General features: G+C 42.1%; 1 protein-coding gene across 4 annotated transcripts in view; it reads right to left on the reverse strand.

Annotated features, from left to right (window-relative positions):
- PDLIM1 (PDZ and LIM domain 1) overlaps positions 1-23,426 on the reverse strand; it is a 55,716-nt gene that overhangs the window by 18,605 nt on the left and 13,685 nt on the right. For all 4 annotated transcript variants that reach the window (XM_075610931.1, XM_075610932.1, XM_075610934.1 and 1 more), the window contains exons 2-3: positions 19,823-19,974; positions 3,556-3,640 (exon numbers count right to left, since the gene is read on the reverse strand). In XM_075610931.1, the coding sequence (XP_075467046.1) occupies positions 3,556-3,640; positions 19,823-19,974 (237 nt within the window). The remainder of the gene's footprint in view (positions 1-3,555; positions 3,641-19,822; positions 19,975-23,426) is intronic.

Genomic DNA, 23,426 nt, shown 5'->3' on the forward strand with positions numbered 1-23,426 from the left:
GTGCTCACATATGGATGGGAATCTTGTAACCGAAATGCAAAGATAATAACTTTATTTCACAAAGGGCTTTTTCTCCCAATGGGACTCAATGCACTTCACAATTACAGTAGAGTGTGCGGTACACAGCATATAGGATTTTTACAGACACAGTTTACTCAGAAGCTTCAGAAAACTCGAAGTATGGAGAGATGTATGCTGGGCATTACCTGAAGTGACAAGAAGAAGAATGAATGAGTTTGAGAGCAAACACAAATCAGTGACAATCACAAGGGTCAAGAAATGAAAATGGAGGTGGAACAGACATATCGCAAATAGAAATAACCATTGCTCAACAAAGATGGTACTTCACTGAATTCCAAGGGAAATTAAAAAGACCAAGACAATGACCAAAAGTAAGATGGGAGGATGAAATCAGAAGGAAGAGAGGCTTGCAACGGCAGTATCTGGAAGATTGGGGGCAGGCCCTTCATCCAGCGATGGATCGACAAGGACTGATGATGATTATAAACACACACACGTCTTATGGAGATGGGTGCAGCAGCTGAAGAATAGGCGTGAACTGCAAATCAGCATGCAAAGAGATGCTGCAAAATAACAAAATATTCAAGACGTCGCACTCAGAACAAGTTGATTGATTAATATGATGAAAGTTTTGGCTCCCAACAGAGACTCGTCAGGAAAAAAGAGAGAAACAAAGTGGGTACAATATATAGCATATACCTTGTTTTGCCATATACTATATATGGTAACCACTTTGTTCCTCTCCTTCATTGTGACAATGCTCCCCCAGGAGCCAAAACCTGAATCATATTAAATCCACTTATCGGCGAGTCTTCTTGGATATTTTGTTCGATACACACACAGCCCCGGGTAAAAAAAGGTATATTGCTGCTGCTCCAGAGAAGGTAAGAAACAGGATATGTTCTTTAATGTATGTGGTCTCAAGCATGTTAAAATATTAATTTGTATAAAAACGTCCAGAATATTCAAATCAGCTTTGTGAGTGCACAAACACCAAGTACACATGAAAACATAACCGCTTTACTGACTGAGGCATATACAGGGTATTTCATGTGCAATTATGTCATATTTCCAACTCCCATTTAGAAAATCTTCACGGTTTTTGTATTCTTTGAATATTGTAAGATTTCCGTTTCAGCGAGTACCTATGCTGCAGCATGCCAGCACCTACGCTGCAGCATGCCAGCACCTACGCTGCAGCATGACAGCACCTACGCTGCAGCATGCCAGCACCTACAAAGCATAGAGCCGTAAATCATTGTGAGAGAAAGCGGTGCACCTGCATTGTGATGTGACGACCAAGCAAAGCACACTCCTAAACATCAGCCACTAAGACAAAGCTGTGCAACTGCTCTGGTGCATGCTAACTTAGCAACACATGCATGATAGTAATGTAATGTTAATTGTTGGAGATGATTGTGAAGCCCTACTGCCATTCGAAAACAATAGCATTGCACTGCTATCTGGGAGAAAATCATTTAACAAGTGATGGGGCAGCATTCCCCCTATATAAATAATTCACTTTCTATTATACACCCAGGGAGTTCCCCAGAACATGAACACAGGCTCACTGGTAGGTCGCCCCTCTGAAAAGATAATACAGTCTAAGGCAGTCAATAACAAGAATGTGGTACATTAGTTACAGCAATGCTCTGGTTAGGGACAGCCCAAGGGTGGAAAAAAAGTTGTTTTGTAAACGTTTCATTTCGGCACAAATGTGATGTCGATGGGACCATTCCCTGATGTCTAACTCCACTGTTGGCAGAACCGCCCCTCATATTAACCGGGACCACCCCAGTATCTCCTGTGGGATTTTCTGTAAGTCTCGGGGCTTTATAGCATTAGTGCAGTCACAGTCTGTAATGCAGTCTCTGATAAAAATCTGTACTTTTCCAAGTTAAATTCCATGTTTTTGGTCCATAACCCATACATTTCCTTGGAGGTTGGCATATTTGTGTTAACTTCGCCAGGACGCCCTAACCCCCTTCACCATCACTAGTTATGTAATTCTAATTTCCAGAATACTAAGCATCTAATATTGTATTGCTCTATTTAAATGTTCTGTACTTAATTCTGGTTATGGACTGGCTCACCAGGTTGCTGGTGGTTCCATTATCCTCCCAGTAATGTTGAAAGAACAATGCAAACAGCAGTGGAACTGGGGGACTTGTGACGGTAAGAACGCCCCAATTCAGAAAGCGTACATCAGCCCATACATCATTAAATAAAAATCAAGCATCATTATACTGGAGCCCATATAGTTAGGGTGACCATACATCCCGGATTGTCATTAAAAGTCTCGGTGTCCAGACACATCTCTCAAAATCGTTTAAATGTCCAGGTTTTTAGCTCACTTAAAATCCTAAAAATAGACAATGCATGGTTATGTGATCGACCAGATCAAAGAGTAAACTTTAAATATATTGGTAAACTCTAATTACCGGCAGCTATATGTAATACAGTAATGCACTGCACTGCGAGTACAATCAATGATACAGCATGAATGGGGACGCTATTAGACAAATACCATTATAATATTTATTTTTAGGTGATGTAATTTGTTTTATAAATAATTTGTGTTTGTGTTGCAACATTTGAAACTCTGGTCACCGTACGTATAGTTGTGCATACACTGCGGTGTGTGAGGAAGCACCCTTTAAACTCTGAGGGGCTTATGCAGAGAGGATAGACAAGGGAAATAGCACCATATTTTGGAGAAAATACTTCCCAGAGAAGCTTCTCCTGCAGAGAACATGGAGAGATTCATAAAATTCTCCACAGCAGGTTTCTTTACTTTAAAAATTGCCAAACACGTGGAGAGATTGGTAAATTCGCCATGTTAAAATAGGGTGGTATGCAGGTAGCATAGATGCACTGCAACTCGCCATTCTGCCCTATATTATAGTGAGTTCAATCTAGCCAGAAAAACTTGGCAATTTTGAATCTCATCAGAAAAATTAGGTAACGCAGCTTTCTGCATACGACCATAACTTGCTCCAATTCTGTGGCTATTTTCTTGCCGTTTTCACATTAAATTACGTTCCTCTCTGCATAAGGCCCAGTGTCACAGCTGTGCTTTGTGTAAATACAAGAAGACCTTCTGTATCTTGCGGTCAGATAAAACACAATGACACATACTGTATATAAAGCAGTGCGACAGGCAGCTGCATTTCTGTATACTTCAAAACTCAAAAACCCAGGGTGCAAATTAGGACACAAACACAATGTAACATAAAATAAAAGAATACAACAATTAGTTCATGTAGTTCTCCTTCCTTCCCAGTACAGCTTCCCACCCTTCTTTGTCTACCGAGAATGAATGCAGAAGGAGAGAGACGTATAGACTCCGGCTTCCCATAAGTCACTTGGATGTTAGCTCATGGAAAAGGCATACACTGTTATTTGCATATAAAATATTACCGGCAAACTAAAACTGATCATTGAATGTGTTGGGCAAAACATCTCACAACAAGAGCAGAAATAGATCTACTGTATATTTCAAGCACACAATAAGAAAAAAATGTGTGTGATTACCTGTGCATTAGATGCCAAATTCATTTTGTACGGGTTTGCTTTTCCTTCTTCAGCCACAAGAGGTGACCAAATTTTCGATTCAGACCTGAAAATCCAAAAAAAAAAAAAAAAGTTAACGTCAGAAATAAAATAAAAAATCTTCTCTGTATGGTTTGGATTTATTAATAAAACAAGCGGTACTCATTACTTGAAGTGTTAGGGCTAGATGAAGCAAATAATGTCAGAGGTAAAGGGATATATAACCTTTTTAAAAAGCATCCTCAAAATACTTACCTATACATAAGACACTAAATGTAAAATGAAACCTATACACTACACTTAATGAGATATCCTTTATTTTATCTCAAGAGTCAGCAAGCAGCCATCTCTCTACCGCGCTTTGAAACATGTTGCGCACTTGCACAAAAATATTTCCAAAAGAGATCTCGATGATAGGACGAAATCGGAAAATGTGTTGGAGCAACGTGGAGAAGAGGCTGCAACCGCAGTACCTGGAATATCATTGGGGAGGCTTCATCCAGCAGTGGGTCGACAAGGGCTGAAGATTACAGACGGTGGGTTCTGCTACATTGGTTTTGGATTTGTAAAAAATGATCACAATTTTTTTTATTTTGGGGGATGGGGGGTGGGGGAGGGGGATCTAACATTTGTGCATATGTTCGCAAGTTTGTATTTATTATTCATGAAGCCAAAAATGTGCCCAGTTTATATTAAAAAAACAACGACAAAAAAACTACTTGTTTTACAAACCCATCCATCATTCATATACATAAACATCATTCATATACATATACACTATCATATATATGGGATTAAAGATCGTTAAATGTTATATACATATACAAACACACACACATACAGTATCAAATTGTGATAGTGTGTCAATTTCATCACACACATTTATTTTTATAATAAAATAAGGGGAAATTTTATAAAAGAAACCAATCTCACCAGCAAAAGAAAATAGTTTTATGAATGGTTCACGGGTGTGGATCTAAAAGGAGTCTCTGCCATTAATCTGAAGACACAGAACTTGTTTCGAGCACGTGTTCAGAATTATCCGACAACAGGAATAATGTTAGAGATTTCAGCTAAAATATTCATCCAATAACCGCAGGCACGAAAGATTCATTGGTCTTCACATTCTCACAGTGCAGCTCGTACACATGAGAAATATTAAATGCCTTGCATTTTTTCCCACGTACATGATGTTTGGCTCTGTTCCCCTGTAACTTTAAAGTGGTTTGGTTTTTTATACATGTAGAAAATAGCAAATGATACTAAAGATCTCTTCTTTGGCGTAACGTGACCAATTCTGTTATTTGGGGGAGAGACAGAGAGATTGTACAGCACATGGTATCAGTCCAGGTTAATTTCCCATCCTTAAGCCACAGTTTGGCAAATTCACCCAATATATAATGAAGTCAAACCCTATACTTTTTCAGGGAATCCTGCTGACTTTATATACAAGAGCTAAAGTAAACGTTGACAGCTATAAATGTTTTAAGAGTTTATTTAAACACTACACGTGTAGCAAAGTCAATGTTATAGAATAATATTGTATATTATGAACCTATCAAACCTCATCTATAAGATCTTACAAAATGCTTCGAAGAATCTCTAACCAATTGAATCATCTTAGAGTGAGTAAATATTGACATTTTTGATCGGCTCAGCGAGTCAAGACAGTGACTGATAACATTGACACCGAGTTTGAAGCAGGGGACCCTGGTTGAATTCCTGGTGTCGGCTCCCTGTGTAGAGTAGGTGAACAAAGGAGCACAGCAGCACATGCCATCCACGATAATAAATGAATTCAGGGCAACTCCAAATAAAAAGCAAGGTATTTAATTAACCAATCCACAATGGTGAAGAGAGCGCTAACGCACCAACGCGTTTCATCCTGTAGGGACTTTATCATACATTTTTGTTCTTTATTAACGCATTAAGTAACAGTGACTGATAACATTGACACGGAGTTTGAAGCATGGGACACTGGTTCAATTCCTGGTGTCGGCTACTTGTGACCTTGGGCAAGTCGCTTTATCTCCCTGTGCCTCAGGCACCAAATCATAGATTGTAAACATATCTGGGCAGGGACTGTGTGTGCAACAATCCGATGTGCTGCATACCGGGCCCTATACTGTTATTGTGACGTGCTTTGAGTCCCATTGGGAGAAAAGTGCTATATGAATTAAAGTTGTTATCATTATCATTTCATAGGGCACCCATCGGCCCAGATCCATCAAATGCCAGATCGGGTGTGCCAACTTTTACCAGTGAAAGGGAATTACACTTATATTGTGGGATCATGTGCCAAGTTCAATATAAACCTATTTACAGACTGTATTGCACAACACACAAAGTTCTTATCTCACTAGTACACACATCTAAGTCTCTCCCTGTAACAGTTTTTTTTATGCTTCCACATTTTTACTGGGGGTACTTAAGTCAGAAGCAAAAAATGCTTTGAAGTCTGCAATTTTTCCCACTTGATGAAAAGATTTTGTACTTGATAATCTGTCCAGTGTAAATTGTTTAACTAACTCAGTGTATAAGAGGCCTGCAGCATGTTGCATGGAGGCTTTATAAGGGAAATAAGTAACTCCTTCATTGCTATATGGGCATACAATGCACAAGGCATCACACGCCCCTCTGATCGATGCGGTCTCAGTTTGTTTTTTCGTGTGCTCATTTGCATGTCATTTCCCAGAATCCCTTGCTGCAGTGGAAGCACTGTATGCCAAGAGATAATGGTGAAAAGCAGGGTTGCAGACCTGTCTGGGACGCGTGAATATGCTCACAAGTGATATTTTTATTGCTGAATATTCATGCAAATTTAACGGCATTTGCCTGACGGCAAAAAGTTCTGGTGAATTTCTTTCAATTAAGTTGCGACAGAAAAAAAAAATGAGACACTTTTTTTTAGCTTTCACCGAATTTCGCCGAGAATATTGCAAAATATTGTTACACTCTATTGGCCTTTTCAGGGGTATAAAAAAATGATAACTTTTTTTTACTCATAGTAGCACTTGTCTTTATTAAATAATTGTAATTCCGTATATAAATCTTTTCAAAGATTGCACCGAAAAGTTAGAAAAGTAGTATGCAGTATATCCATTTTATATACATCAGAGTGATGCTAAAGTGCTTTTTAAAATCTAAAATAGGACAGTGTTCAAATTAACTACCGCTACAATTTAGGTTAAAGATTAGGTAGTTTATAATGTTAGAAATGTGTTATCGGGTATTTCTCATCAGTCACTATACAGCAAAGGCGATAAAACAAATATTCTTCCTTTATCGAACAATTACTTTAATTTGCAGTAAGCGTCACTACAACAATTTACCAGGTGCCACTACATAATACAGCTTCTGTGCTGGAACATACCCTAGGTATAACCCAGGGCTGCCCAACTCCAGTCCTCAAAGGCCACTAACAGGTTAGGTTTTCTGCACAGGTGGCTCTGTCTTCGACTGACTTACTGATTGAGCCACTTGTGCTGAATCTGGGATATCCTGAAAAGGGAAACCGTCAGGTCGAGTACTGGAGTTGGGTACACCCGTTATAGCCTATTCACCATAGTGGGCCAGATTTGGTAAGCAGTGCTAAAAGGTGTCATAGTGCATCGCTGCTTAGTAAATATGGGCCTTAGTGATGACAATTTTCTGCATAAAACCAAACTAAAAAAATAGTTGAGTCTGTTTGCAGCGGCAACAAACGTGTTCTTGGAGTTTCTTAAATATGATGCTGATGTGCTGGGCGCCGGAGGATAACGCCACCTCGGCCCCGGAGTATTTAACGGACACTAAGAAAACGTTGCCATTTAACAGAAGCGACGTCCCAATAATGTCACAGACAAGGCGATACATTGATATGTGGGGAGATCGTTTATCCGGGGTCTTCTACCTTTTGTTATTTTGTTTGGCTCATGATGGCAACATAATTAAACCGTAATTACAAGAGAACATTCACATTGTTTGGAGCTTTTTAACAAAGACAATTACATTGGTAATTTGCTTTAAAAAAATATACGCTTTCCCTCCCCCCATTTTAATAGGACTGTCCCAACATATAAATATATATATTGGCTTCTGCCAGAAAAACAAACCAATCTGACCTGCTGACTTTACCCTCTGAGCTATATTACTCCCTTTCATGCTTCCTTTTCTGAGAATAACATAAAGACACAGAGGAGCCATACACACAGATGTTAGTTGTGTCACGATCCTAAATATATATCTATCATCACTCACAGAAATCGGCAGCCCTCTATACAGACAACGGGACACTGGTAGCGTGCGCACATATCGTAAATACATCAAAGCAACTGAAGAAGTGAAGAAAAACATATGTATTGTAGTCCAAATTGAACACCAATGTTACAGACACACACACACACACACACACACACACACACACACACACACACACACACACACACACACACACACACACACACACACACACACACACACACACACACACACACATGTATATTTTTTTTTTTTAACAAATCCCACTAAAAGATGGAATATAAATACTTAAAGTATGAACTCTGCTCTTCACATAATGCAGCCAAATGACAGAGAGCAATGGAATCTGAGGGATAAGAATATTTCACAATCATTGTTTATTTTTAAGTCTACATTAAACGCAGCTCAAAATCTTCTTCTCTGCCAAGTACAAAAACAGACACTTCCCAGAGCTCACTAATGTGAACAAAATAAAAGTAAGAAATAACAAGTTTGGGGGAGGGGGGGGGTGGAGCAGGGATTATAAAACTCAGATACCGATCGGTATCATCGCTGGACTGGCGTTAGATACCATTGCCTTGAATAGCAACTCACTGTAACCTACTTTTGTTCTACACTTCAGGCAATCCAGAACTCCACAGCCAGGCCTGTTTACAGCAGGCCTGCACAACATACGGCCCGCGGGCCGCATGCGGCCCGCCTGGCCTCTCTGTGCGGCCCGCGATGAGTCCGGCCGGGCGCCAGTTAATTACATTTTTTTTAAAAAGTTAAAAAAATGGAGGCGATTCCCCGCGGCCCCGGTGCAGGGGGGGTGATTGGAGGTGCAGGGGGATGATTGGAGGTGCAGGCGGGGGTGATTGGAGGTGCAGAGGGGGTGATTGGAGGTGCAGGGGGGGGTGATTGGAGGTGCAAGGGGGGAGAGTGATGTGAGGTGCAGGGGGGGAGAGTGATGTGAGGTGCAGGGGGGGGAGAGTGATGTGAGGTGCAGGGGGGGAGAGTGATGTGAGGTGCAGGGGGGAGAGTGATGTGAGGTGCAGGGGGGGTGGGATGTGTGTGGTGTGCAGGGGGGTATTGTGTGTTTGATGTGGAGAGGGATTATTATGTGTGGGTGAGGGGGAGAGACGGGGGTATGAGAGATAGATGGGGAGTATCGCAAAGGTTGATAGTGAGGGGTTCTGGGGGAGATGAGGATGATGATGGGTGCTGGAGGAGAAATGATGGGAGAGATGATGATTTTACCCGTGCGGCCCAAATTTTTTTTCCTTGGAGCAGTTCGGCCCTTCTTGCTTTACGAGTTGTGCAGGCCTGCTTTACAGAAACAAATCCTCCCTAAGCCTGCTGGTCAGAAAGCGTATTGCACAGCAGATGCTAATGCCAATTATCGACTATGGAGACATAGTATATGGCTCGGCAACCCAAACCCACCTTGGCAAACTTGACACCCTCTACAATTCAATTTGTCATTTCGTTCTCCAATGCAACTACAACACACAAAACTGCGAAATGCTCAAAGAACCAGATTGGTCATCACTCGAGTCTAGACGCAAAGTTCCCCTTTCCTGTCTTGTCTTCAAATTCTTTATGGGCAAGCTACCCACCTATCTGAACAAGCTCCTCACCCCTACCACATGCAGCACCTATCATCTGAGATCTGACTCCAAAAGACTGTTCATGGTCCCAAGGCTCAACAAAGTATCCGGACGTTCCTCCTTCTCTTACCGTGCACCCCAAAACTGGAACAACCTACCGGAGACTCTCACATCCACCACCTGTTTAAGTTCTTTCACAACTAAGGCTGTCTCACATTTTAATCTGGTCTGTAACTGTTACATAAGCTTATAATATATATCTTCTCTAACTGTGCATGCAATGTATTGTATATAATGTATACCCTGCTCATTATGTAACTGTATTTGTAACCATGTATTATTTGTCATATTAACTATGCCCAGGACATACTTGAAAACGAGAGGTAACTCTCAATGTATTACTTCCTGGTAAAACATTTTATAAATAAATAAATAAATGCTCGCCCCATATCCATCAGATACATGAAAGACCATCCCGCTTTCAGAAAATGGCTAAAGACTTGGCTCTTTGAAATTGCCTTTCCGAACCCAGATTGATTCTTCGCACAACCTTTGGCATTTTTAAAAAGCGCATAGGAGGGGGCGCGCGGGATATAATCGCGGATGCACGCAGGCTGAGGAAGCTCCGTGCACTCCGCCAATATAATTAATTTTAGACCCTGATCGCCGCTCCGATCGGCCCCGCGAGACACTCTATGAGTCGAGGAACCAGCGGGATGGCTCAGAAGAAAACCCCAAAGCCGGGGACCCTAGATCTCTCCCACTTCAGACGCGGGCAGCAAGCGGTAGCGGAGAGAAGGAAGAACAAAGATGGCGCCGCCGAGCTGAGCATATGGGAGCGCTCGTCTGCAACAACAAACAAAGGAGGAGAGAGGCAAGTTGCGGGACCTGAGGGTGATATCCCTGACAGGAAGGCCACCCTGAGAAACTCAGCAGAGAGGGCCGCAGCAGGAGTGGAGGCCGTGGGGGGAGCTGTTTGTAACAGAGAGACGAGTATGGCAGAGGGAGACACAGTAATCACTAAGCAGGACCTCCAGAACATGCTTCCAGTCAGCTCTAGATAGAGCTGTAAAAGAATTTAAGACAGAAGTTTCTTTATTGGCTAAAAGAACTACGGAGCTTGAAAATAAGGTGGACATTTCTTTACAGAACCAGATAAATACTGATGATGAGGTCCTGCGTCTCAATGAAGAGATAAGAGCTATGAGGGATGGTATAGATGACCTAGAGAACAGAGAGCGAAGGCAGAATTTACAAATCCGTCATGTCCCTGAGTTGAGGTCCACAGAAGCACTCCAGCCATATCTTAAGAGACTGTTTACGTCAATTGACTCCCAGCTACAAGATGACGATTTTTTGATGGATAGATCTCAGAGCCCTGGGACAGAGATTTGAAAGAAGCAGAGATGTGGTTCTAAGACTCCACCATTATGCAACCAAGTAAAGGATTATAAAATGCTGCAGAAACAGTGGCTTAATTGAATTTGAAAACAATTCCAACCAGATTTTCCAGGATCTGACCAGGATGACAATTGAGAGAGTAGAGGGCTGCGTCCAGTGACGGTGGTGCTTCAGGAAAAGGGTATTCGCTACCCGTGGGCCTTTCCATTCCGCCTTGTGGTCAACCATGAAGGCAGACAGATCCCGCTCCGTTAACCAGAGGAATCAGCATCTTTTCTGTCGGCGTTGGGTCTGACCCCCAAGGAATGGCTTGGGCCAGCACCCAAGACCTCGAGACGACAACACGGATGACGATCGATTAGCGGAGGGTGTGGTTGCCCAAAGATAAGAGATTTAAGACCGACTGTGCCTTGGAGGGACTCTCGTTGAGTCCGTGGCCATCTCCTTGACTGGCGATTCGGCAACCCAGAGAAAGATATCCCGGATGTGTTGATATGTTTGTTTTCTTTCAGCTTTTCTCCCTGTCTCCCTCTATACTTTTTCCAATCTACCATAGGGACTGTTTTATATATGGTTTGGAGTCTGCTGCGCGCACCCTGGGTGCCGGATTGCTACAGCTGATCGGTGGACGAAACGGAGAACACAAGGACTGGTTGCCCCGGCGATGGCGAGGGGGCCTTGGCCCAAAGACTTAGAAGGAATGGTTTCTTTTGTTTATAGACACAAAGGACACTAAGCCTCATTGAGAAGCCTAGAGCAATTACCGCTCAAAAATGTAATGTTAATAGACATTGAACATTTAAAGATAAAATATAAAACCGGGTTTTTATATTTTTATCCAGGAAGCCTATCCCTATAAGTGCATGTTACCATGAAAAGTTTTATATGTTTATCTGTTCCACGGTTGTTAGGAATTGACGTGTCTTTTAGGCTCTTTAATATTCTAATCAAGCTGCGGTGACGGCGCGATCAGGAGAGGGAGAGCAGATGGAGGTGGGGTGTGCAAGATCAGCGAGAGCTCTGCATGCCCGACATCAAGTTGCCCCCAGTACGGCCACGTAGGGTCTGGCCGCAAATATGGGATGAGTGGCTGGTTACACTCATCTTATTTTATAGTTTAATTTTTGTTGTTTTTCCCCAAGTTCCCAGGGGTAAGTATTTTGATACTCCGGAGCCCCCAAACCCTTTCAGTGGAACATACCCTATAGCATTTTACTCTTCTTTTACTAGAAAAAAACAAAAAAGAGGGGTTGCAATACTGATTAAACAGGATATTCCAGGCTTTGGAGGTTAAGAGAGATCAAGGGGTGGGGGGGTGGGGGGCATAGTGGTCCACGGGCTTCTTTCAGGCCAACATATCACGTTAGTGAATATCTATGCACCCAACGAGGGACAAATCGATTTTTTAAGGGAAATATTGGAATCCATGGCAGATAGCCGAGAGCAACTGCTGATCTTGGGAGGTGATTCTAATATGGTACCAGATCCGGATGTGGGTAAGTCCACCCACCCAGAGCAATCGCACTTTGCTATGGTATATAGTGTAGCTAAGAAATTTAGACTGCTACTTAAAGAATATGGTCTGTGGGATGCTTGGCGTAGCTCACATAAAGGACAGAGGGATTACTCTTTATATTCACCCCTACATGATTCGTACTCCAGAATTGACAATATATTTGTATCACTGGGTATTTTGGAGGTATTGGTCCACTCAGATATAGGGCCTATCACGAGGTCAGACCACACCCCGGTGGCGATCCTGTTTGATCCCCCATTTGCTAGGACTCAATCATTCCATTGGAGGATGAATGATTCATTACTGAACTACTCAGAGATTAGCTCACAAATCGGAGATTCACTCAAAAATTATTTTCGTATCAACAATGGGTCTGTAGAATCAACATCAATACTATGGGAGGCACATAAGGCCACGATCAGAGGACAGCTCATGTCATTAGCATCACACAAAGAGAATAAAAATAGAAAGACAAAAAATTGTAACAGGAAAATTTGTAAAAATAGAACAATCACATAAAACCCATCAAGGAAAATGTATTGAATTCTGACCGAGGCAAGGGAGGAACTTAAGAGGGTGCAACTAGAAGATGTAGCGAAAGCCCTTAAGTGGACTAAGCAAACGTATTATGATAAGGGAAATAAGGCGGACCGCTTATTGGCAAATAAACTTAGAGGTATCAGGTCGAGAGCTTTAGTCCCTGCTGGGAGGTTAAAAGGAGGTGACTTACAACCCCTCTAAGATAGCAGAGGAATTTGGTAAATTTTATACGGATCTCTATGATCTTGACAATTCAACTCCGAATGCTAAAGCCCCCGACCCGACCTAGATTGAGGTCTATTTGAGAGATTGTAACCTCCCAAAACTGTCAGTGGAAGACCACAAAGTGTTAAATGGCAGTTGGCAATGGCCTCCTCTATATATCTTGGGCTTGTTGCTACAAATTCCTTGGCAAGTTTAGTAGAATTCTCAGTTCCAAAAAGTCCATGTTTCCTTTTCTTGAGAATGTAACCCTTTGGCTCTTAAAAAAGGCCAAGATTCACTAAAGGGTGCTCGTTCAAATGAACGGAAGTGAAGGTGTGCTACAGATTAGCACCCTTTAGTGAATCTGGGCCTTTGAGTGCCAAAGGTGCCACAGCCCTTCCAACACATCACAACGACGTGACTGCTCTTCAGAGATCATGTGATCGCGACGTCACTGAGGGAACAGAAGAGCCTTCCTCTTTCGGCCAGATTACGTTCAATGCTCCACAGTACAGAATGGGATTTCCCCTAGAAAACGAACAAAAGTCCATGCCGGCCCCTGGGGTGCCAGACCCGATGGCATAGTGGCTGTGTCATGGGACACCCAAAAGGTTAAAACTCCTATACTGCTAAATAACCCGGCTGCTGCCAGAGCATTTACAAACCACTGCGTTGAGTGCCACCGCCACTGCTCCGGTTAGCACGACACGCGAACATCTGATCGCTCCTCAGAAGCAAACGCACGAGTTCGACACCAATGATGACACAAGTAGAAAATAAATCCTCTTCCGTTTAGATCGCAGAACACGAACTCCCATAAAAAACGAGAAATATAAAAGCACGCTAGACCTCAAGATGTGGTAGCTACATCATGGAGCACTCAGAAGGTCAAGGGAGATTGGGTCTTAAAAAGGCCAATTATAGAGATAAATTGTTTAAACAATATTTTTTCCATTTACCAGCTATGTTGAACTGCCCCTTTTGGCAAACATAAAATATTGACCGGGATGTCATCATTTGCCTCCTAGAAAATGTGCAATGTATTACTGTGTCTGATTTGAAGAAATTCTAGCCTTGTTGGCACTCTGACAAAGTCAGTATGAGCCAAGGTTAGAAGAAACACTTGATTGATGAGCATTCCCTTATTCAGAGGCCACATTAAAGAGGAACATTTACTTTCCAAAGAACAAAAAGCAGATACTGTACATATTTTTAAACATGGGTACATTTATTTAAAAAAGAAGGTTAATTACTTTCTTGTTGACATTTTGTTAGCTACAAGGGATTGCACCTTTGAGATACTGTTGAGTAAAATTGTGTTGCCTTTTACATATATGAACAGAGGCAGCCCATACTACATAGTAATTATTTTATCTTGCTGAGGCATGTTTGGGAAAACTCAGCACACCGTTTACAAAGAGCATCGAACTAAAGCAAAATCAGACAAACCCTCCCCCCAAATACTTGTACATTTATATTCATATAGACCTACAACACGTAATCTGACCCGAGTCATTTCATGGTGTTTCGGGCAGGGGCTGGTATCAGCAGGCTGCCCATTACAGAATTCTCCTGGTCTAACACAAAAGCGCAGTTGCTTACTCAACACTTTTGTTGTTGGCCATCCAGGTGGAAACAGCTGCACTTTAAAGAATAACGTTCTCTTTTTGTTGAGCTCCAAATGACAATAAACACCAGTGTTCAGATTGCAGTGACTCAAAACCCCAATGTGTTTATTACACAACCACATATCTTAAAGGGCTTTATTTTTAATGATGCATTTAAAGAGTAGCTCAGTGGTAAGACCACCATCTTTGAAGTGGGTGAACCTGATTTGGGACCCAGTGTAACCTCTCCTTGGGACCTTGGGGCACGTCACTTTATCTTATTTGATGGACATGCATCAAAAGTAGATTGTAAGCTCTTTAGAGCAGAGACTGCTTGTGCCTGCAAATATGTATTTGCCGCACAAACTACACTCTGTTAACACTATATAAAAATGAATATGATTTAACAAGTTGTGTCTCAAAAATGTATAAAGTCTCAAACTGAACTCAGATTGGACTTATGTATATAAAGAACTAGAACTATCTGATCCTAATAAATCAAAGAAATTACCAATTTAAACACAGATAATTCTGCAGGCAAATATGAAGTAGCATCATCAGCGGTTAAATCATCTTTGGCGGATACAATGCAACAAACGTATGCCATGTTTACTAAGCAATGCTATTCCATAAGACATTCAAGGCAGTGGATCACATTTGTGCAATGTACATATATTCTGTAATAAACAGACATGTATACTATCACGCTGGCAGATCAAACACACAGATGGTTAGGTTATGGGTCATGTGCTACCTCCACAAAGCCACTTAAAAATTCACTATGATTCATCCATGGGTTTAACTGGAAATAAAAGAAATCCTGTGTAGGGTCAACTCATAATTGAGATATTTGAAAGCACTTTACATCCACCCTACCAATCTGTGCTTTTATAGTGCTAAACCCGAGACATTTTTATAGAATATCCATACAAAGTTTTAGGTCTTATGGTCATATCTAAAGTTCTATTGTGTGCTCAAGTTTAATGATTAACAGAGTGTAAATACTATAATACAATCATTCCCTTCACACCACAATCATTCTTCTTGCTGATAAAGTATATCTTGTTAAAAGAGTTCACCGTGTTCAAACAAAGAATGGCCTGACTGGGATCATATTTCAAATGTCAAAAGCAAAATCAAGCAATAGGAGGAAAGCATAGATAATTTATAAAGGTCAACCATACATCACAGGTAAAAAAATATCTTTTTATTAACATTATATTTTCACTTGTTTCCTGTGTAAAACGAGTTGTGTTTATTTTCTTCGGGTCGTGTAATTCTAATATTATCCATCAAATAAAAATATCACTTGTGCGCACATTCACGTCTCAGACAGGTCTGCAACCCTGCCTTTCATCATTATATCTTAGGCTACCGCCCTAGTGGTCACAGCTCCACTCGTGCCAGAGCGTCTGGTAGCGCGTGCACCCGTTGTCTTGGAGTGGAGAGCAGGGGATCCGATGGGGGGGAGGGAGGGGGTGTGGTGGTGTCGCGGCCATGCCGTCACGCGGCTGGTTTGCTCTCATTGGCTGCCCGTCGCCATGACGTGGCCAATGCTCGCCCGCTGGGCCAAGACAAAAATCTTGTCTTTTGGCCAAGGCGGTCATGCATCGCGGCTTTGTGCACACCCCGTTGCGCGCGCAGCCGTGGCCACTGGGGACCTAGCCTAAGCATACCACTTCCACTGCAGCCAGGGATTCTGGGTAATGACATGCAAATGAGCACAGTCTCACCTTTTACTTAATACCCATTTTAACATGGACCCCTATACATTTAGGCCTGCTATATTACCAAGCTTTTTCAGCACATCCTGGGTTAAAGAAGTGCAGAGCCAGTAAACCTATCAACAGACAGCTTTTGTTTCGACCTTTTGGGTCTCCTGAGTGCGAGGATGGCTATTACTAACTAGCACATTAAAGCTGCAGTTCAGTGTTTTTTTTATTTTTATTTTTTTAATTAATTTTTTTACTTCAATAGTTTCATGTGGGCAATCTCTAATTACCTAAAGAACTGTATAGCTGCAGGTCAATTCGTTCTCCATGTATTGATAGGCGAAATTTGGTGACATAATTAGAGCTGGCATATGTTTTTATTTGCTTCTGTCAGTCAGTGGAAGCTCATGAATATTCATGAGCACTCCTGCACTGACATGTGCTAGAGGGAGGGCAGGGTTGACAAAGGGGTGTGCCTGGGTTTGTGACAGGCCATGAAGGGGCAATGCCTTAGCAAATGGCTGTTAAAATAGAATACAAGAAAATTGGTCTTTCAAAGTTGTTTTTTTAAAAACAGAAAATGCTAAACGTATTTTTTCTTACTACAGAACTGATTTATTAAAAAAAACACACATGCAGGATATTGACTGAACTGCAGCTTTAATACTAAATTCCGATAACCAACATACAGTAGTGGTACTTTGCTTCTGTGCCTCCTCGTACCATCACATTTTGACCACCAAATATCTTTAATATTAAACACACGGGCACACTCTCCCTGTATAGACGCTCTGATTTTTAGGCTTCTAATCATTTTACTGTGAGGCGGCTTCTCTGTGTTGGAAAAGATTTCCCTCCCTTTCATTTGAATGCAGCAGATTGCTGATGTAGTGATGATAAAGGGGTTTGGAAATGCTGGAATGCAGAGATGTCCAACTCCAGGAACCTTAAATCAGTGAGATTTGGGCGTTCTGAGCCAAACATTCTGCATTGGAATGAGCAAGTGCTGATTTTTATCAACGAGGCTCTACTGAAGCCTTTAAAATGTGCCATCTCACGTAGCCGGGCAGAAAACAACCGTTTGTAAATCATTTTAACAGACCAATGATCTGCCCTGAACAAATCTAACCATGCTAGTAGAAAAGGTTTGGCTGCATTCATTGTTTTGGAAATTAAATACAAGATTAATTTCTTAGGGGCTCCTCAATAGTAATGTTGGTCACTTAAGTGTTCTGTTGACCCTTATCTCACCAGGTCCTCATCCTCAGAGCCAATAAAAATAAAGGGGTGGGAGCCCTGGTTGGGAACACACTTGTTCCTCACAGAGAGATCAGACAAAAGGGAGTAGCCAGAGCAAAGCGAACCCCTCAGATTTGGGTAAAACATGCAGCAATTACTCATATGTAACCCCTAAAAAAAAAAGTCAGTAACATGAATAATCTTTGGTCCTAGGAGGAATTGCACCTTTAGGATTCAGGATGCTGAAAATCAGTGGGACAGACTCGAAATCCATGAGATACTATGTCTGGGAATGAAAACGACAAGGAATGGACAATGCAATATCTTATATGGGTGAACATTTAAAAGTGAAGGGAATTCGCATTTTTCTTTTGATTGTTTATGAATTGGGGGCTTCACAGAGCAGGACTATGTAAACCTCGCCTGTTGGGCGAGACGCTGCTCAGGCCTTACCTACAGGAGGCGCTGCGTTCTGCCTGCATGAGAATATCCTCCCGGGAGGAGCCAATGAATAATGAGAAAGCTACTATAAATGCCCCACATTCTGGTTACTGCGGGGGCCCCATAATCACCCTGGCCATACCAGGGTCTACAACAGCCTAGAACATCTGTGGATTAGGGTGGGGGAGAGTGCAAGCTCCAGAAGACCACTGGAATCCATTCAGCTACATTTATGGGGAATGGGTGGGTGATTTTGTTTATTTAATGGTGCTATCCCAGCTAATAGCAACTTTGAGTCAATCACAAGTATACTTCCATAATTTGTTTGTAAACATATAATTTTCGTTTTTTATGTGTAGCACCCTGCTAAAATATTGCCCTCGTCTGTATGTCAGCCCTGGTAGCTGTAGGCAGTGCCAGGGTTAATGTCTCACCAGGCAAAGCATGTGATTTAGTTCCCCTATATTGCTTCTAAAATGTTGCACGTCCAGGCACATGTTTGGCTTGGTGATGTCTGGAAAGTGCTGGAGGGTCACATGTCAGGATGGGTGACATGTAACTATCTTTAATCTGCCCAGTTACAGAGGGGCAGAATTAATGCCACTCCCTAGATATAAAATGTGGGGATCAACCTTTTTTAATTCAGACCCCCAAAGAGGACCTTAACATCAGGGATCCCATCACCATCTGTACCCCTACTAGACCCATCACGGGGGGTCTCCAGGTCCACCTGGCCTGTGGGGTAAGAGCAGCAGAGTTCATCACTTTTATTATTTTTCAGGCAGGGACTGTATGTTTCAGTATAGGGCCTAGAACAGCTTACACTACATGTAGGAGTCTGTCACAGAAGGACTAGAGTGAATCTCTAGCTAATACTTCAGTGTAAAGAATGCCTAAGGTGTAATACCAGATCATCTATACACTGAAAGAAGTCTACCTAGATGGAGGAAGCAATCCTGTCCCAGGGTTAAGCTGGGTCCGGGGAGTGGGTTGACCCATGCACAGTCTCAGGTGTTGGGTCCTGAGGTGAATCTATTCTGGGTTCCATTTCCAGATTTAAGTTGGGATCAGAAATGGACTTCTAGCAATGGGAGATTGTGACTGCTGTATGGATATATGCGGAAAACCTGTCCTGATGAATAATGCTGCTGTGGACAATAAAGACCATCAATTAAAAGTTCCTAGCACCTTTCTATTTTTATTTGAATCACTCCTCATCACAGCTTCGGCCTGAATCTACAGAAGGTAACCCGGAGAAGGAAAAGGGAATGATTGAGCTAACATACACATTGGAGCAGGTACAAACTCGGTCATAGGAACACAGACAGTAGTGATATCTACCTCATATTATATGTACACACTATCCCTGCTGCCAGGGGAGGGGCGAGGTTGGGGAGGGGGTATAGGGGTGTTACATATGGGTGACGGTGTACTAGGACGTTTCTGTGGTTGATACTTCCTGTGGCATCCTCACAGTTTTATGGTTCTTTCCCCAAAGTAATAGCAAAGACATGACATTAGACCTAGAGCCTCAGCTGTGATCTACCATGTTCTTCTATCCCAAACAACATGGATTTTTAACGGGACGTGACTATAAGAATGGTGGTTTAAACGGACACCCTGGAATGTGGAACGCTTGGAGGCTTTGAACCTTTAAAAAGGTATCACAAACTGAAGTCTAAAAGCATTTTTTAAATGTCAAGATATTGCAAATATGAAAAAATATAGAAGTGGTTAGATGGCGTAACATGGGAGACCGACCTGTTTATTGTGAGCGCAATTTCATCTTCACAGCCCTTGATTTTATTCTGAGCTTCTAAGTGGGTCATCCCATCGGTGTTCTCCCCGTCAATAGCGGACACAACATCTCCTATACATAAATCGGCTACTGCAGCTTTGCTTCCAGGCATTACCTATAGGGATACAAAGAAAGGATGCTAATCAGCTCTGATCTTTGATCTGGAAGAGAAGTTTATGCAAGAGAAACAACACTAGAACTGTTAGTACTTAAAACGCTATTTTTTAAAACAGTTCTCCTAAGCGAACCCCATTTATAAAGTCCAATTGCTGACGCACCATAAGATTATCAATAGTTACGTTGGTTAAATACCCTGTGAAACTGGTTAAAAAGTTAAACTAAATACTATTACAATTCACATGTATAATTGCAGGGTTACGGAGTATTTGTACACGTAATTGTACATTCCTATTGTCTGGTATTCTAAATTGAATGCAAAATCTTTAAGGTTGACAGTACAGTAAAACCACATCATAATATGTTAGTTGTAAGCGTGGTGTAATACAGAAGGCAAAAAACGAATAGGCAGCTAAAATGTATACACCCTAGAGCAGCGCTGCGCAAACTTTTTCAGCTGCGGCTCCCTTCCTGAGAGCCGCAGCGTTCGCGCCCCCCCTTTCCCAAAGGCACGGCTTCAAATGACGTTGCAGGCCACGTCACCCCACCGCGTCATTTGACGCTCGTTGCCATGGTGACGCGTGACGTCACATGACCCCGCGGCATAATTTTATGCCGCGTCACCGAAGACCCGGCTGCCAGTAGGCAAGTGAGGTTACAGAGGCCTCACGCCTCCCCCAGGATTAAATTAAATGCTTGGGGGAAGAGCGCAGGGCCTCTGTAACAGCCCGCGCCCCCCATGCAAATTCTTCCGCGCCCCCCAGTTTCTGCACCGCTGGCCTAGAGCAGGGTGCTCAACTCCAGTCCTCAATCCCCCCCCACCCTCCACCCCCAACAGGTCAGGTTTTCAGGATATACCTGTTTGTTTTGGGAAATCCAGTATTCATGTCTTGAAAAATCAGATTGACGTACCTGTCCAAGGTCAGAGAGGCTAGGGCTGTGTGCATACAAGATTCTGTCATCTGCATACATGTGCATTGAAGTGGATTTACAAGCTGTAGATAGATTGTAATCTTTATTAAAGAGTAGGCGCACCATAACAGAGCCTTGCGTGACCCCACAGGTCATATCCAAGGGGTTAGGATTAGAGCCTGAGGGAGACACATTTTGGGATCAACCCGATAGGTAGGAGTGAGACCAGTTTAAAGAGTGTTCCCTATTCCAGAGCACTAAAGCTTATTTAACAAGATAACATGGTCAATGGCGTCAAAAACCTTTTCAAAATGTAGGAATATTGCACCAGTAAGTTGTCCCGGCTCTCTGCCACACTGTATCTCGTTGCAAACTTTTAAGAAGGTAGTTACTGTGGTTTGGCTGGAAGCCGGAATTGGATATGGCAGAGGAAATTTGTCTCGTTATACTGTAGTAAATCATTTAATTGTGAGTGGACACATTTTTACATGACTTTGGATACTATTGGGAGATTGCTCTATACAGTAGTTGGAGACAATGTTTTTGTCCTGACTTTTGTAGACGAAGACAACTCTAGTAGTTTTCCAGGTCTGTGGGATATGGCCAGAAGACAACATAGAGTTGATTAGGGAAGCAAGCGGAAAGGGGATACGGATCCCAGCAATGGCTGGAGCACAGAGTCATAGGAACTTTGATTGCAGTAAGTCAGGTCCACATTGGCTGTATAGTTTTAATGTTAAACGGCAGACGGCAGAGATCTGGGTCACAAAGTGATGGATGAGCTGATATTTTCCAGTTCGTTAAAGGAAACTATGAGGCATACATTGCTTTAACATCCAGGATAAAAATACAACTTGAATAAGCAAGCATCGGGGTGAGGAAGCATGTCTAAATAAGGTGCACAATAACGCTTTAAGAGAATGGCAGTGTGGATTTCATTACTGCCTTTTGCTATAGAATACAGCACATATTCTAAATGGCTTGCTTAAAATAAACATATCCTATTGCACATGGGGAATTACGCAATACTGAACATATCTAACTATAGGGACAGTTTTATACTTTCGGACTGTAGTCACATATAATGGTACCAAGGAGTGCCATCTATTCTTTTTATAAACCAAAAGTGCCACTAGTAGTTTACGATTTGCAAACTACTTTTTTGATTTATTTCAGTCCCACTTTCTTTCTAAAGAAAAAAGGATGAATGGTTTTTAAAGAATCTGCACCTGTGTCAACATCATCAATTACACAGATTCTTACAAATAAGGTCCGGGAGAGCTTAAGGTCCAGGGGGTTGAGAAAAAAAACTTAACTGGAAATCAATAGGTTTTTTTTTTGGTAAAGCAGAAACCACCCTTCCCAAAAACCTCCTTTAAAAAAAAAAAAAAATCAAAAAAATCATCTTATATGAACGAGTTGGTCCCCTGGAGCTGAACCATGGCGCGCTTTTATTTATAAAATATTTAGCCAGGAAAAAGTACATCGAGAGTTACCTCTCATTTTCTAGTATGTCCTGGACATTTATGATGGGCCGGTTCATTTGTACATGTCGCTAGTACTTGCAAGTGTAACCCTCTTTGCCCGACTAAAGCAGTTTACCTTGAGTTCATTTTTAAGTAAAAATCACAGCTCCACTTAAGGGAGCACTGCAATACTTTACAATCAGTCAGTTTAAGAACAAACTAAAAGTATATACAATTATTTTTGCTAGGAAAAGCCGGAAGGAAGAGGTAAGTCTTACACCGAGCCCGGAGCAGTGGTAAAGTCGATATACACCTGAGCTCGGGTGGTAGCGAGTTCCACACCTTTGAAGCTGCACAAGAGAAGGCCGCCCACCCAGCGTAGGATGCAGAACCATTGGCATGGAGAGGTGGACCATCCCTGAGGACCTGAGATCAGAGGCATCAAAAGTTAAACTATATACATGGCAATGCTCAGTCTCTCATACCTAGTCAGGGTGCAGGGTCCGTGCAAGCTAGGCGTGGATATGCGATAGAATAAGGATTCGCGCCAGAAACGTTTATAGTACAAAAAAAAGCTTTATTCCCATCCATTTATAAGGCTCGCTTACAAGGACATACTTCTCGTTGCACCTACTAACTGGTGGGAAATCATAAGGTTACTCTGTGCTTCTTACTCTTGTAGCTCTGACCCCTATGCTGGGGAGGTACTTATGCTTGTTTCCCTTAGTATTGGTCAGATTGTCATCTCCTGTATAACATCAATTGTGCCCCTTCTCTATTGAGCCCCTGTTGGGAATTCACTCTGCTTTCTGGGATCAGTATCCCCTTCCTGTGACCTGCATACTTTGTCCATGCATACGAGGCCGATCTGATTGATGCGCTGCAACTACTACTCTGTAAACTCCTATTAAGAACATGCAATTCTTTCCGTATAAGAACAATCTTGGGCCATTACTATAGGCGCTAACTATATAGGGCATGTTCCTCAACTGAACACAACGAACAGGGACATATCTATTTCCTTATACATATTTACATGACACATGGCGAGGCCCTCTGCAGAACTCAGAGG

The sequence above is a fragment of the Ascaphus truei genome, chromosome 8 (assembly GCF_040206685.1).
Source record: "Ascaphus truei isolate aAscTru1 chromosome 8, aAscTru1.hap1, whole genome shotgun sequence".
In the NCBI taxonomy this organism is placed as follows: domain Eukaryota; kingdom Metazoa; phylum Chordata; class Amphibia; order Anura; family Ascaphidae; genus Ascaphus; species Ascaphus truei.